The 15,256-nt window shown below is 34.8% G+C and overlaps 1 protein-coding gene across 1 annotated transcript; it reads left to right on the top strand.

Moving 5' to 3' along the window:
• The first annotated feature begins 4,676 nt into the window (after positions 1-4,676).
• Positions 4,677-9,011, top strand: LOC127839600 (procollagen C-endopeptidase enhancer 1-like). Its single transcript, XM_052367989.1, has 6 exons — positions 4,677-4,845; positions 5,187-5,315; positions 5,604-5,725; positions 7,224-7,329; positions 7,987-8,109; positions 8,926-9,011. Exons 1-6 carry the CDS (start codon positions 4,677-4,679, stop codon positions 8,931-8,933), a joined length of 657 nt encoding a protein of 218 aa, XP_052223949.1. The 3' UTR covers positions 8,934-9,011.
• Positions 9,012-15,256: the final 6,245 nt, after the last annotated feature.

Raw genomic sequence — 15,256 nt, 5'->3', positions numbered from 1 at the left:
TCGGGATGTGATGGTTTTACTGACGGCTGTCTCGTCTCGTTTACAGTGTCTAGAGACAAAAATGAGCGTTATGGACTCAATCGAGAAGCGGATGGAGAATTTCGAGAATGATATGAAACGGCTGTGGGTGGTTCACGAGGACAGGGCCAAGAAAGTCGAAGAGAGGGTATTACGCCTGGAGGACAAGGTCGATGGGGTAGATATACACGCTGCAGAGCTCGTAGAGAGGGTCCAGGTGCTAGTGAAGGAGCGGGATACCCTTCGGGAGGATGTTAGCTACCTTCAATCGCAGTCTATGCGTAGCAACTTAATTTTCACGTCTGTACCAGAGGCCGCTGGAAGCGATATTGAGACGCCGGAGGTGACGGAGGCGAAACTACGCCAACATTTAGTAAGCGCTTTCAAGTTGACACAGGAAGTTGCTACCTCTCTTAGGTTCGAACGTGTGCACCGGTCTCCGGGATCGCCGACACCTGGCAAGATCAGAAACATTATAGCAAAGTTTTCTTTCTTTAAGGACAGGGAAATGGTCAGAAAAAGGTGGAAAGAGCTTGATGGCACGGAGTACCGGGTTTTCGAGCAATTTCCCCCGGAAGTCGTGATGAGGAGACGGCAATTGGTTCCTAAGATGAAGGAGGCGAGGAGGCTAGGGAAGCGGGCGTACCTGGCATACGATACGCTTTATATCGACGGCAACCCGGTGCGCGCGTAGGAGCACGGCGGTGGTGAAATATCCGTCCTGTCGTGGAACATCAACGGGCTCACTGAGATAAAGAAGTCCTCTCCCTTTTTTGTAAATATTTTAAGTTCTCACGATATATGTATTTTGTACGAATCTTGGGCTAATAGTTCTAGTGATGTCAATTTAAATGGTTACATGTCTTTCAACTTTTTCAGAAAATTTCAACACAAAAAAGCCCGTCGAAATAGTGGTGGCATTGTATTATATATTAAAGAAGAATTAGTTAATGGTATTGAAATTGTAAAAAACCACTATGATACAATTATATGGTTAAAACTTGACCACGTATTTTTTAATATCTCAGAAGATTTTTATATATGTGCAACCTATATATGGGGGCATGAGTCTCCTGTTTATAACACCTTTAATGTTGATTTATTTGAAATTTTAGAAAACGATATAACTTATTTTTCTGAATTTGGTAAAGTGTTTGTTGCCGGTGACCTCAATAGTAGGGTTGGCAATAAATTCGATTACATTGTACATGATAAAATTAATACTGTTTATGATGATGACGATTACTGTCCAGATAACACTCCTGTAAGGGCCTCAGTTGATATCTCAATAAATAGCCATGGATTAAAATTACTTGATTTATGTAAATCTACGTGTTTACGTATTGCTAATGGTAGAGTTGGTAATAGTTGTAAACAAACTTTTTATTCCAATAACGGTACATCTGTAATTGATTATTTGTTGGCAAACGAATACAGTTTTTCTAGTATATCTGATTTTACCGTCCATGATTTTAACGAATTTAGTGATCACGCCCCGTTACATTTTTCATTATTATGTAACAATGTCTCAGCTGAGTACAAGTCTCACACTGATGTCAAGTATAAATGGGACGATGTGTTACGAGGTCAATTTCGCTCAGGTATTATTTCTATGTTACCTGTATTCAATTCTATTGTACAGCATGTAGATTATTCAAGTAGAACGGCAATCAATGATGTTTTGAATAGATTTACTGAAACCATTCGCAGTGTTGCGGACCCGTTATTTAGTAAAACATACGTTTATAACACTAACCCTAGTTTTAATGTAAATAGCTGTATTAAGAATGCAGACTGGTTTGATAACGAGTGCGATACTGCACGAAATGTGTACCACGACGCTCTACGTATTTTTAACTCAAGTAAAACTGATATAAACAGAGAACTTTTATGTACCTGTAAGAGGATTTATAAGGACTTAATTCGAAAGAAGAAAGCATGTTGTTATAGGCAAAAAATGATTGAGATTGAAAATTTAAAAAAACACAAACCAAGGGACTTTTGGCGTTTTTTCAAATCTAAAAATAGAGTTATTAAAAATAAAATATCCTTAGAAGAATTTACAAAGTTTTTTGAAAACCTAAGTAGTAATATATCAGATGTTTGTAATATTGAAGCAGAGGATTTCTGCTTAAATAATGATTTTAACTTAGAAAATTCTTCATTTCCTGAACTTGACTTGCCTATATCTGTTGAGGAAGTTCGTAATGCGATTAAACATTTAAAACGTAATAAATCATCGGGTAGTGATTGTTTGTTGAATGAATATTTTCTTGAATGTAGTGATATTTTATCTGCCCATTTATGCGATGTGTTTAACGGTATTTTTGTATCGGGCTTTTTCCCAGATAAATGGACAGAAGGGGTTATAATCCCTTTGCATAAAAAAGGTTCAGTTAATGATGTAAATAACTATAGAGGGATTACCTTAGTTAGCTGTTTCTCAAAATTATTTACCACGATTTTAAATAAACGCATCGAAACTTTTTGCAATGAAAACACTATTATTTCGGATGCGCAGTTCGGATTTAGAAAAGGTTATTCAACTGTTGATGCTATTTTTATTCTGATGTCAATTGTTCAAAATTATTTGAATGAAAATAAACGTTTGTATGTTATTTACGTCGATATGTTAAAATGTTTTGATAGTATTTACCGCAATGCATTATGGTTGAAAATGTTTAAGTCTGGTATACAAGGTAAATTGCTTAGAATAGTGAAGGATATGTATGCGAATGTTAAGTCACGTGCTAAATCAAGTTCATCTTATTCAGATTATTTTAGCTATGCGGTTGGACTGAGGCAAGGGGAGGTAATGTCGCCGATCTTGTTTTCTTTATTTGTCGAAGATCTTGAACTTTACTTACAAGATAGCATTAACTCTGGTTTGAGTATAGATGATATTGTGTTGATTTTATTACTTTTTGCCGATGACATGGCTATTTTAGGCAAGTCACCTGCTGAGGTCCAATCACATTTAGATAAATTGTATGTATACTGCACTGCTTGGGGGCTAAATGTTAACACTGCAAAAACTAAAATAATGGTTTTTCGGAAAAGAGGGGGATTAAAAGAAAATGAAAAATGGTCATACAATGGTAATTATATCGAAGTTGTTGATAACTTTAACTATTTAGGCACGGTGTTGAATTATACTGGAAGTTTTAAATTAAACCAAGAACATTTGGTTGGTAAAGCCCTTAAAGCATCGAATACATTATTGTTTAAATGCAATGAATTTGACATAAAACCGAAAATATTTTGCCAGTTATTTGACTCTTTTGTGGGTTCTATATTAAATTATGCCTCAGAAGTGTGGGGTTTCACGAAGTCAGATGATATAGAACGTATACATTTAAAATTTTGCAAACGCTTGCTGCAAGTGAAAATAAATACATGTAATGTTGCTGTTTATGGAGAATTAGGTAGATATCCATTGTATATAAACAGATTTGTTAAAATTATTAAATATTGGTTTAAAATTTTGAGAAATGAAAATATCATAATGCAAAATGTGTACAAACAAGCCTTGAACGATTGTAATAAAGGTTATACGAACTGGGTCTCAAATGTCAAGAGCATGTTAAATAATTTTGGATTTGGTTATGTATTTGAAAATCCAAACGTTGTTCAAGTTAATAGTTTTATTAGTGAGTTTAAATGTAGACTTGTTGACAATTTTAAACAAGAGTGGTACGGTAAAATGAATAATAGTACTGTATTAGATATGTATAAAGTTTTAAAAGCTGTTTGGAATATGAAACATATTTAGACTTACTTCCTAGACGTCTGCGATTATTTTTTGTAAGACTAAGAGTCTCTGCACATCCTTTGAGAATTCAAACTGGCAGATACGCCCAAAATAACATACCACGTAATGAACGTTATTGTTTATGTTGGAATGACTTGGATTTAGAAGATGAGTACCATTTTATGTGTATATGCCGCTGTTATTCTAATTTAAGGAAAAAATTTATAAGCCGTATTTATTATGAAAACCCATCTGTATATAAATTCCACAAGTTATTACTTTCATGTGACAAATCAGTAATTTACAATGTATGTAAATATATAAAAGAAGCGCGTGTTATAAGAAATACGATTCTGAATAATACTGTTCCATAAGTTTCATTACCGCTTTGATAGTTGATTTGTATTTGTATTCCTAAATGTATATTTATGTTATGTAATGTTTATTTGTTATACCTAGTTACGTGACAGAAAATAATATGTAAACTTAAGTATGAAGACGATGTACTTGTGTATAAGTCTGAATAAACTGTCTGTCTGTCTGTCTGTCTGTCTGTCTATAATTGCATCTATATTTATTACATAGCTTACAATCTAAACATTACATTATGTGATGTATAGATCATTTAAAATTGCATTTAATTATATGTTACTCTAATATATATATTTTACACAATAATGACACAATAACTAAAATGAATTTAATAATATTTATTTTACCTTCGATACATGTGTAAGACAAAATTTATACATGCCACTTTATTGCAAACAGAGTATTAAAATTTGCTAACTTTTCGGTAAACATATGTTTAGGATGTAACTACATATTTAGTAGTTTAAAATGTTGTGAAATGTACATGAAAAGCACATATATATGAAGCAAAGACAAGCGCGGTACTTTGAGTCGAATGAATGCAAAAAGGTCCGAACCGACGGTCTGTTCACCTACTCAACACACAGTGAAAAACTATGCAGCTCGGTTGCACTCTGACTTCTGGGCCTTCCGGCCTGGTTATCTTATAGGCAATACAGCAATATACTTTATTTCATCTGGTGGTGGCAGTGGAATAACTGGAGGTTGGACCTGTAATGCCGTATTTTTGTTATTATGATTTTACCAAATATGTTTATTTCTTACTCTAATTAACTATAAGGTTTCGTTGTAAGAAACTGAAAATGTTATTAAACGATTTATATATACATTTGTACGTTCGATGTATAACGATATTTTGTGAAAACGAATGTATTGAGTATTCGTATAAAAAGATGTCACAAACATTCTAACATTACTATTTACCTAATTCATTAGTATGTATTCATTTTTGTGTTTCCCTTATACAGTATCTTCTGTGCCAATGACAGTAATTTTCCATACATATTGATATTAACTTTGCTTATGAATGCTCTCATTTGAACAGCAAGTGCTGCGGTTAAGTTTACGTGTCCTGACGGCAGCTGCATTGACATGCGTTGGCTCTGTGACGGGGATGATGACTGCGGGGACGGCACGGGTGAGAAAGTAACGACTTGCAGAACGAATTCGACAGGTATCTTCATATTACAACGATTGCTTACAGTCAGGTACAAGAAGCCAGATATTGATATCAGCAAATGCTCGATAGAATATTATGTTGTTGAAGGAAGCACTTCGGTTTAAAGCAAAGGTTCCGCTTCGTGAAGTTAAAAAGACATAATATTGATAAATTCTTATAATTATGCCAAATAATTAAAATCCTGATGTTGAAATTTTACTAGAAAATAGAATTTTACATGTAGCAACAAATATACGGTGTAACAAAACCATGCGATGTAAAACAAATCTTTAAAATTCCAAGCTGCCTGCGGCAACACAAACCTAACTGGAACAGAAGGAACAATAAAGAGTCCGAATTATCCATCAAAATACCCGAATGACATTACGTGCATCTACCATATCATCGCCGATGCATCCACCACGGTGCGTTCATTAAAGCAATATACTCATTTCGTGTTATTTTCCCGGTAACATTTTGTCCGTTTCTTGTCAGATCTTGTTGAAAAATCAATTTCCATACATAGAGCTTTGCAAATTTTGTTCAGTTTCATTTTGCTAAAACTATGTGAACACATTTAATCGTGAATTATCGCAATACTTACTGGAATGTTAAAGCAGACTATCGATACATATATACGACAAGACGTGTGCCCATAGGGCACGGATGCCCCACATCTTATTGTAGTATCAAAAGCGCCAGTTATTTAACCCATTTATGCCCAGTGGACTCTCCTATCCTTCAAAATTGGATCAATTTATTTCCAAAATTAGGGGTGTCAAGTATATTTATGTCTATATTTTGAATATTTCAAAAAGAAATTCATTTAAGCAAACAGCGCAGACCCAGATGAGACGCCGCATTATGCGGCGTCTCGTCTGGGTCTACGCTGTTTGCAATGTCCTTTTTTCAGGACGCTAGGCATAAACGGGTTAAAACAATAATGTAATTTGTGGTCAGCTTTGTCTTTTGATCTCTTAGTTTGACCTTGATATTCAAGGGAAGGAGACATAAATTGCACTCAAAACATCCTATAGTAATGGTGTACATGCGTGCCTACATAATAGTTAAATTATAATGGTTGACATATTTGCCTATTTATTTCAATAGGAATTGTTAAGTTGTTTTATTGTCAACTTAAACTGTTGACCTCCAAGCGGTATCTTGATATCAATGATGGGAGTTGTTTCACGCGACTCGTCTCATTGTGATGGTGGGCATTTGTGGTAATTGTTTTTCAATAGTCGTCACTTTATGGCAAAGCAATTAGTGCGATAGGAATGCTCAAGCTTTTTATATCCAAATTTAACCTTTGACCTCCAAGTGTGACCTTGACCTTTGAAGTAGAGACGGGTGTTAAATGCGACTCATCGCTTGATAGTGGTTGATAGTTGTGTCTGAAAGTTATTTCAAAATCCATCAATATCCATCAGTTGCATTGACATACAGACTGACATTGCGACTACAATATGCCGCCCTCTTCGGAGTGGTATTTACCCATTTATGCCCAGTGGACTCTCCCATCCTTCTAAATTGGATCAAGTTATTTCCAAAATTAGGTGTGTCTGGTATATTTATTTCTATTTTTAGAATATTTCTTACAGAAATTCCTGTTAAGCAAACAGCGCAGACCCAGATGAGACGCCGCATTATGCGGCGTCTCATCTGGGTCTACGCTGTTTGCAATGTCCTTTTTTCAGGACGCTAGGCATAAATGGGTTAAATATGAAAAGCTGAACATCTCACTTTTCTGTTTTTCGTAAATAAGTTCTATACACGAAAAGGTGTCTCTATGAAATATATTAAAGCTATGAGAAATAATGTGACATGGTATGTTTATGTACAAACGATTCAAGCACCAAAAACAATAAATACACGGAGTACTGTTCGATTAACGTGTTCTTGTATTTACGTCCTTTACAGAGAATTTATTTCAAATTTGACAATATCTTCGATGTCGAAGATGACCCGACATGCCAGTACGATTACATAAAGATAACGACTGATGGCGTCAATGCTAATAAGCATGGTAAGTTATTCTTCATAATAAGAAACGGATTACAACTGATAATACAGTGGATAATAAGCATGGTAAATAATTATTCATGATTACATACTGGTATTACCTGATGACGCCCAAGCTGATAAGCATGCTAAGTTATTATTTATGACTTCATACTGATAACAACCGATAAAGGCCATGCTTATAGTATGGGAAGTTATTATTTATGACTACATACTGATAACAACCGATAAAGGCAATGCTTATAGTATGGGAAGTTATTATTTATGACTACATACTAATATCAACTGATGACGCCAAAGCTTATAGTAGGATAAATCATGATTTGTGACGTAAACTTAAAAAGCGTGTGAGTCATTTACTAAATGGTAACAAAAATAGTATTCATTGTTATACATATGGTAAATGTGGTTTATAACCAATGCTACTATGGTACGTTAGGATACATAATCGATTAATTCGATTATTTTGTGTAATCATTTTTAAAATCGTATAGAGAAAATGGTACATGAATTTGTTCGGTCATCTTTCTCCATATTAAACTGAATTAAATCAAGTTTGGTCCATTGTGCAAATCAACTTTGTTTTTTTTCCATAGATATCATACATAAACATTTGCAAGCACTTCACAATTATCTATATATATGTTAATATCATCGGTAGGCCCACTCTGCGGAACAACTGCCCCAACACCGTTCAATGTTCCTGGCAACCAAGCGGTCGTAGTGCTTATGGCCGACAGTTCTACCGTCAGTAAAGGCTTCCGGGTCGACTTGGAGGCTCATGGTATAACGAACTATAATATACCTTACACCTGTGTGCATATGAACGTCCAATGTCCGTTATTAAGGCTAATTGCCAAAAATATTTTAGCGTGTCGAAAAGTTTATGTCGGCTCCGGGTTTTGCTTTGTGGTAGTGACCGCACAGCTCTAGTGCCTGCAGTGGTATGAAATCTTAATCAAGTAATGAAAACAGTGTCGTCTCGTCGACTTTCTAGTCTGTCAGAAGTATCTTTCTTACTTAAAGCTACTCACTATTTGTCTGCGATATATTGTCGCTTTATGATAAAATACACACTTACACATGTGCGGTATAAGATACGAAATAGTTCAACCAACCGAGAGCCTTCGTGCATTTTGAAACTGTTCAGTTTTGCTTAAAACGTTAACGGACCTCAGCCCTTTGGCTTTGGTGGGATCAACTTTTTTAGGTTGACTGGTCGGAAACTATAATGCGAGAAGGCTCTGATAAGTCGGAGCTATTGCCAGCATTGGTTTATTTTTTATTTGACAATTATCCCGTTGAGACGTGTCAATCAAGGGCAGAACTGACGATGTTTTTGATTAAAAGTAATATAATGAATGATTAGAAATGGTTGATTATCAACAAAAAAAACAATCCTTGGACATACAGTCTTAGACAACCCGAAACACGAATCAAAATATGCTGTCGCAAATGGTGCATAGTTTACTATCCTAAAGTATGATGTAACAATCATTATTAATTCCGTATATAATTATATTTCATTTTGTAATCATTGTATCATCTATGCAACGATCGTTGTCAATTTACAGCTTTCTACAAAACATTCTCGTTGTAGGTAACTGAAGAAAAGCGTTAGAGTCGAGCAACAGATTTAAACGAACTGTTTTGATATATTTCAAATAAATAAGTTTGTGTAACTAGTTAATTTTTTCCTTGTGTTATCAATTAACCCATTTATTCCCAGTGGACTCTCCTATCCTTCTAAATTGGATCAATTTATTTCCAAAATTAGGGGTGTCAAGTATATTTATGTCTATATTTTGAATAATTCATAAAGAAATTCATTTAAGCAAACAGCCTGACACAGATGAGACGCCGCATTATGCGGCGTCTCATCTGGGTCTACGCTGTTTGCAATGTCCTTTTTTCAGGACGCTAGGCATAAACGGGTTAATGAGTTAAAGAACATTTTAACAACATTTTGCATGCATATATACTACTGTTAAACTTTTGCAAATTTTAAGAGTGATTTACCAGGAGTATTTAAAACAACAAACAAATATTGATTTTTATCTTATTATAAAAAGAGTGATATATGATATTCAGAAAAAAGCAACAACTGCTTGTAGACTACACATATATTAAACAACGCTGAAATCTACGTTTTTACAGAGTGCTAAAATCATCACCATCAAATCAAGATTATATAAACTTATCGATGGATTTTGATGTATGTGTGTATGGGGCAGAATCCACACTATGCGCACGTATAAGGAATTGATGCCAATTTCATAAAGAAATTTCGTTGCACTTTCTCTTTTTCCGGGAAAACTTCGGACCATTTACCGAATGCATATATATTGTATTATTGATCTATTTTTAATAAGAAAACAACGCACACACTGTGCAATGTAAGCACACATTTTGTTTAGATAATCTGTTGTGTTTTTAATGCTTATATTTTTCTTGATAAATGACACGACACCTTGCGTGAATACACGCAATACGTATCCTTCCAATGAGTGAGACGTCATACTTTTTGGTAATAATTGAGGTGTGTATTAATAGATTACGGATGTACATGTACATTTCGAAAACAACGTTCTTGATTCAGGCTGTGTTTTTATCATCAGGCCAAAATATATTGAATAGACATGCGTCGTATTTACACCTATTACTTGTAGATTTAAAAGCAAATATTTTGTATTTCATTTCAAACGCTAGTCCATGTTGCGTTGAGATTTAGTATTTGTTTTTCTTATTTATTTTGTTTAAGCCAATATTTTTACGACATAACTGTTATTTTGGGTTAATCATTTAATAATAGCAAAACATTGCAGACTTTCACAAATGTACAGCGTTTATTATGCCGCGCTTTTCGTTCGCCTATTATTTATTGAAAATGGATTAAAACTATTTTATTTCCATTTCCACTCGCTAAAAAGTAAGGGGTAAATTTCATCGAATAACTAAATAAGTGTTGTTGCCCTAGTTTCATCAAAGGAACACTCACGCTATATCGGAAAGTAGAATAATTTTAATCAAGACCACGCATTAAAGTATACAATATCAAATACGAGCATCTACATGTGCAACAGAAGCAATGTAGTTAGTAAATGTCGAATAGTTGGCAAAGTAAAATTGAATACAATAAAGTATTTGCAAGTTAAATCTCCAGATTAAATGCTGTTGGACAGCTATAAATGGTCATCACGAATTAACCTATTTATGCCTAGTGTACTCTCCCATCCTTCTAAATTGGATCAAATATTTCCAAAATAAGGGAAGTCTAGTATATTTATTTCTATATTTAGAATATTTCTTACAGAAATTCCTTTAAGCAAACAGCGCAGACCCTGATGAGACGCCGAATCATGCGGCGTTTCATCTGCGTCTACGCTGTTTGCCAAGGCATTTTTTCTAGACGCTAGACATAAATGGGTTAAGCAGTTCGATTGCTAGTTTTCTTTCACACGTTTATATGTTTCTTAACCGGATATTAAGAGAAAGATGTGCATAAAAATCCACTAGTCACACAAGTTGTGACAAGTAAACGTTAATGAACCATTAGACCCAATTTCATATGACTGAGTCATATGAAATTGGGTCTAATGGTTCATTAAAGTATTTTCGTCTTCAATAATTTCGTCGACAATAAAATCGTTTAAAAAAATTATGCATGTACATTCATACAATTAATTTTTTATATAAAATATTATCAATAAAATGTATCTTGAAATGTGTGTATATAAACGCAATGTTTTATGTTATAGACAACGGGTAGATGATGATTCGTTGTTTAACTAATGCAAATAGTTACAAAAGTATAGACAGATAGTGTCACAAAAAGGGAAAGTACAATCACACCGGCATAAATATCAAATGTTCGACTAACGTATTCCCAGTCTATTATGTCATCTACGCTTTCGCCAAATGCATCTACCTTTGATATGTTATCATTGCATTTTAGCATGTCGGTCGCATATTTGATGTCTGGTGTTACTCGCATAACGACAACCTTTCGTTTACAGCAACGCGACGACGAACTATATTTGAATCGTAGCGTCTTCACAACGCCTTGTACACAAAATGGCACGTCACCTTTACAACTGAAAAGTACGAGAGATATAACGCATAAGAATATGGTAATTGCGCTTTGAACAAGTAGCGATAACACGTACTTATAAATCTCGGCCATAGGGCTAGAACTCTCGGGAACGTTGTTGTTAATAGTGTCCATGAAAATAACGAACGAAAGGCATACAGTCACGGAAACTGACATTCTTTCTCCGCAGGTCACTGGCATTAAGAACACGAGTGTGTTGATGATACTCAGGAGCATGACTGGTACTATGATGTAGACAATGTAGAACCCGTGCCGTCTGGTAATGGACAGATTAAACTGAACTTCTGGTGGACCGGTTGAATCTCTAGTTTTATTATATACCGTGCTTTCGTCGACATTGATATCCCACTGTGCACTCTCTGATGTGAATTCTTCATTTATCAATTGACTACTCTGCGCATATAATGACATTTCCTCACGTCTGTAATACCACGCAAGAATACTAACCGTGCAACTCTGCTTATCGAATGGGAAGTATTTCACATCAACCGTGCATAGTATATTAAAAACATCACCGAATGTCCAAGTTACAGTGCCATTCGAATCAATTCTCACGAAAGCACTATTCGTGCCGATCCGCATGATTGCTTCGTACGCTTGTATAATGTACAAAACTGGAAACCATACATCAGAAACCGGAAGCAGAATTGAATGTATCCCACCGTACTTTGAGGAATCAAACGAAAGTCTTGAATCAGACCAGCGCAGATCACACATCACAGTCAATTCCAATTGTCCGGAGAGTTCATCGAAATTGTTAATGTTAATAAGAGTAATTTTAATCGACACTTCGTTTGATTTATTATATTTTGGAAGTATGTTTGGGTTGTAACCAGACAATAAATCAGAGTTGAGTAGGGCGGCGATCGCTGACGAGTTGTCTGCGTCATCTGCAATGTCAGTTGGTGCAGCACTGGACCCGTCACTTCCGGGCGTCTGCACAGTGTCACCTACGACGGCTGGTGCAGCATTATGTCCGACATTTCCGAGCGTCTGAAATGTGACACCTTGGTTCTCGTCAAGAACTCCTTCACACAAGCAAAATAGCAGAATAACTAAAACTTGTAGTTCGCGTCCTTTCGATGATTTATTCATGACTGGGCCGTTGTAATGCCTTCACTTTCTAGAACCAGTATTCGTATTCAAACACAAAAAAGTCTCATGAAGAGTCTGCAAATAAACCCGTATTATCTTAAAAGTTGGTAGTTTTAATACAATGCATAGTGTTAAAATAAAAATATGAGCTAACTGTAAATGAAGCTGAAGATAATTTTTGCAAAGTAAGAACGTTTTACTTAGCCCAGGCAACGACAGTATCTCAGACTTACACAGAATTCATCACAAAGCTTTCGCTACACGATTGTCCAGACGTATGAATAAACTAAAAGTAACTGTATCAGTATATGTATATGACGGTTATGTTAATGCCATGGAATTCGTCATCGCCTATTAATTGAAGACCAATTTAAACTACCCCTTAGAGACTTTGTTGCTATAATAACACATTTGTATGATGAATTATATCCCATCAATATTTAAGTTCATCACTCTATTCACCTCACTACATAAAGATCCCAGTGGTAATTGTACTGGCGGTCAACCGATGAAGTAGATGGCACGAACTGACATTCCCTTGTGTGTAACTCTGGAGTTTTAACTGATTATAACGCAACTGTTAATTGTCCTAAAGTGATCATTACTGGTCAATAGTGGTCTTTGTTTTGTTTGACCAATACAAAGCATTGTTTACCACTTCAAGTGATACCAATTATTGCATGAATAACGACTTTAAAGCTAATACACCCATCTATAATATGCCACAAGTGGGCAATTGACCTGTTCAATACATCTTTTGAACTTGAAATTAAAGGAACAACAGTCACAAGATGGGGCTGGAATGCAAATGTTAATATTTGTTGGAATTTGATGCTTTATAATATGAAAATATTGACAAATCCAACTTTCCGTGTCATAATAAGTTGCTTATCGGTATATCTGAAATATTTCAACAATTACCGAATAAAATATCTGTATGTAAAAGATTAAATAAGAATCATAAACAAATCAAACATTTATTTTCAAGTTTGACAGGTGGTTACTGATCAGAAGGTCCCTAAAACACAAAAATAGGCAGGCATACAGAACATTTGTATCATAATTTGCATATGGGTTTGAAGCCCCTTTCAACAGGAGAACAACATATCAGAAGCGATACGGAGGAACAGCTAATTTAGAATCTTTAAAAAACATGAAACCAACGCTTTTTGTCTGGGCCTACAAGAAAAAAGGAAAGAGGGACCACGTGTATAAATCGGATGCCTATTTTAAGTAAACCCATGATCTTATTTGCTTCAGTGAAGTAGAACAATTTCTAAAAATAAAAATGGAATTGTTTTATATGTACCCCCCTTTAATAAAACAAGACTGGTTGTTATGAATGAACGTTTTCATAATTAATTTTAAACATGTAGCTTAAATTCCCGCGATAAATATTTAAACAGTATTTAAGATAGTAAGTGTATGTCGATTTCGTCTAAAAGCCAAAATACATGCTATGATCCATGAATGGTTTAATGATAAATTTCCACAATTATATATGGATCTGACAGAGGATTTTACAAACATCTCGATCTGCATGTGCTGTTATAATTTGAACCTTTTTCTTAAACTATCGAACCTTCCGATATATCGGTAGTTATGATTTCTTTAATTGCAAAATACTCACTATGTGCTAATTCAACATTTTATCCCTTTTACATAGTTATAACAATCATCACTTTGACTTTTTTCTTTTGGTTATTAAAAGATTGATGACTTCATAGTATTGTATTCACGACATTTGTTATGTATGTTATTTTACTATCATCTTCATTCTTTAAAAAACTTTTTTGCAATGGTATTGTTTTTGCATTGCATGGTTTTTAGGCTGCAAAAACATTTCGATGACTTTTCACCTCGTAAAGTCTGTTTAAATATCAAATATAACACATTGAGTTAATGTTGACATGCCTTTCTTGAAATATATTATAAGCAATAAACAAACAATGCTGATCTATAATATGTGAAATATTTCAAAATAATATGTCGCCGTGGCGTTTTGGATATGGTGTCCTCCTAGCAATCGGGAGATCATGGGTTTTGCTATGCTAAATAAAATCACATGATATGTTTTAATAAAAAAAGACATGGGATCAGTATTACAATGGAAACAGTGGAAACAAAAAAACAATATTTTACAAAATACGTTTACAATTCACATTACAAATACGTCTAGATCAAACACAAACAATTACGTTTCCTGATCCCCAAAAGCGCAAGGCGGAGCCGCAAAGAGATTTGTATATCCGCGCCCGTTGAGACTTGGAAAATTGCAGATATTAACTATCATCAAAGCAGCTTAAAACGTCCTGCAGACATATTCAATCGTAAATCATAAGTTGTGTTGTTTGGTACGGTATTTTAATGGTTGAATTAGTTTTTGCTCTCTAAAATTATGGTACTGCGTCCATTAGCGTCGGCTTTTACGTAAACGATCGAAGTTTACAAGCGGTAATGTTTAACGAGTTTATGGTAATTACTATTAACTTACCAAATGCTTTGGATATGCTCGAGATTTAGGATGACGATGACGACGATGAGTGGTCATGACCTGGCACTGGTCCTCGTTTGTCTACAAAATCTACGTGGCGACAATTTATGACATAAGCAGTCTCTTGTTACAGTGATGGTCCCGATTTGTCTGTAGTAAGACTGTGTGATTCAGAAATAGGCTTAGTCTGTAGCAATCTCTGAAACATTCGCTGGATAATAGCCTCTTTAA

This window comes from Dreissena polymorpha, chromosome 7 (genome assembly GCF_020536995.1).
Source record: "Dreissena polymorpha isolate Duluth1 chromosome 7, UMN_Dpol_1.0, whole genome shotgun sequence".
Classification (NCBI taxonomy): Eukaryota; Metazoa; Mollusca; class Bivalvia; order Myida; family Dreissenidae; genus Dreissena; species Dreissena polymorpha.
This window is presented reverse-complemented; position numbering and strand designations above follow the sequence as displayed.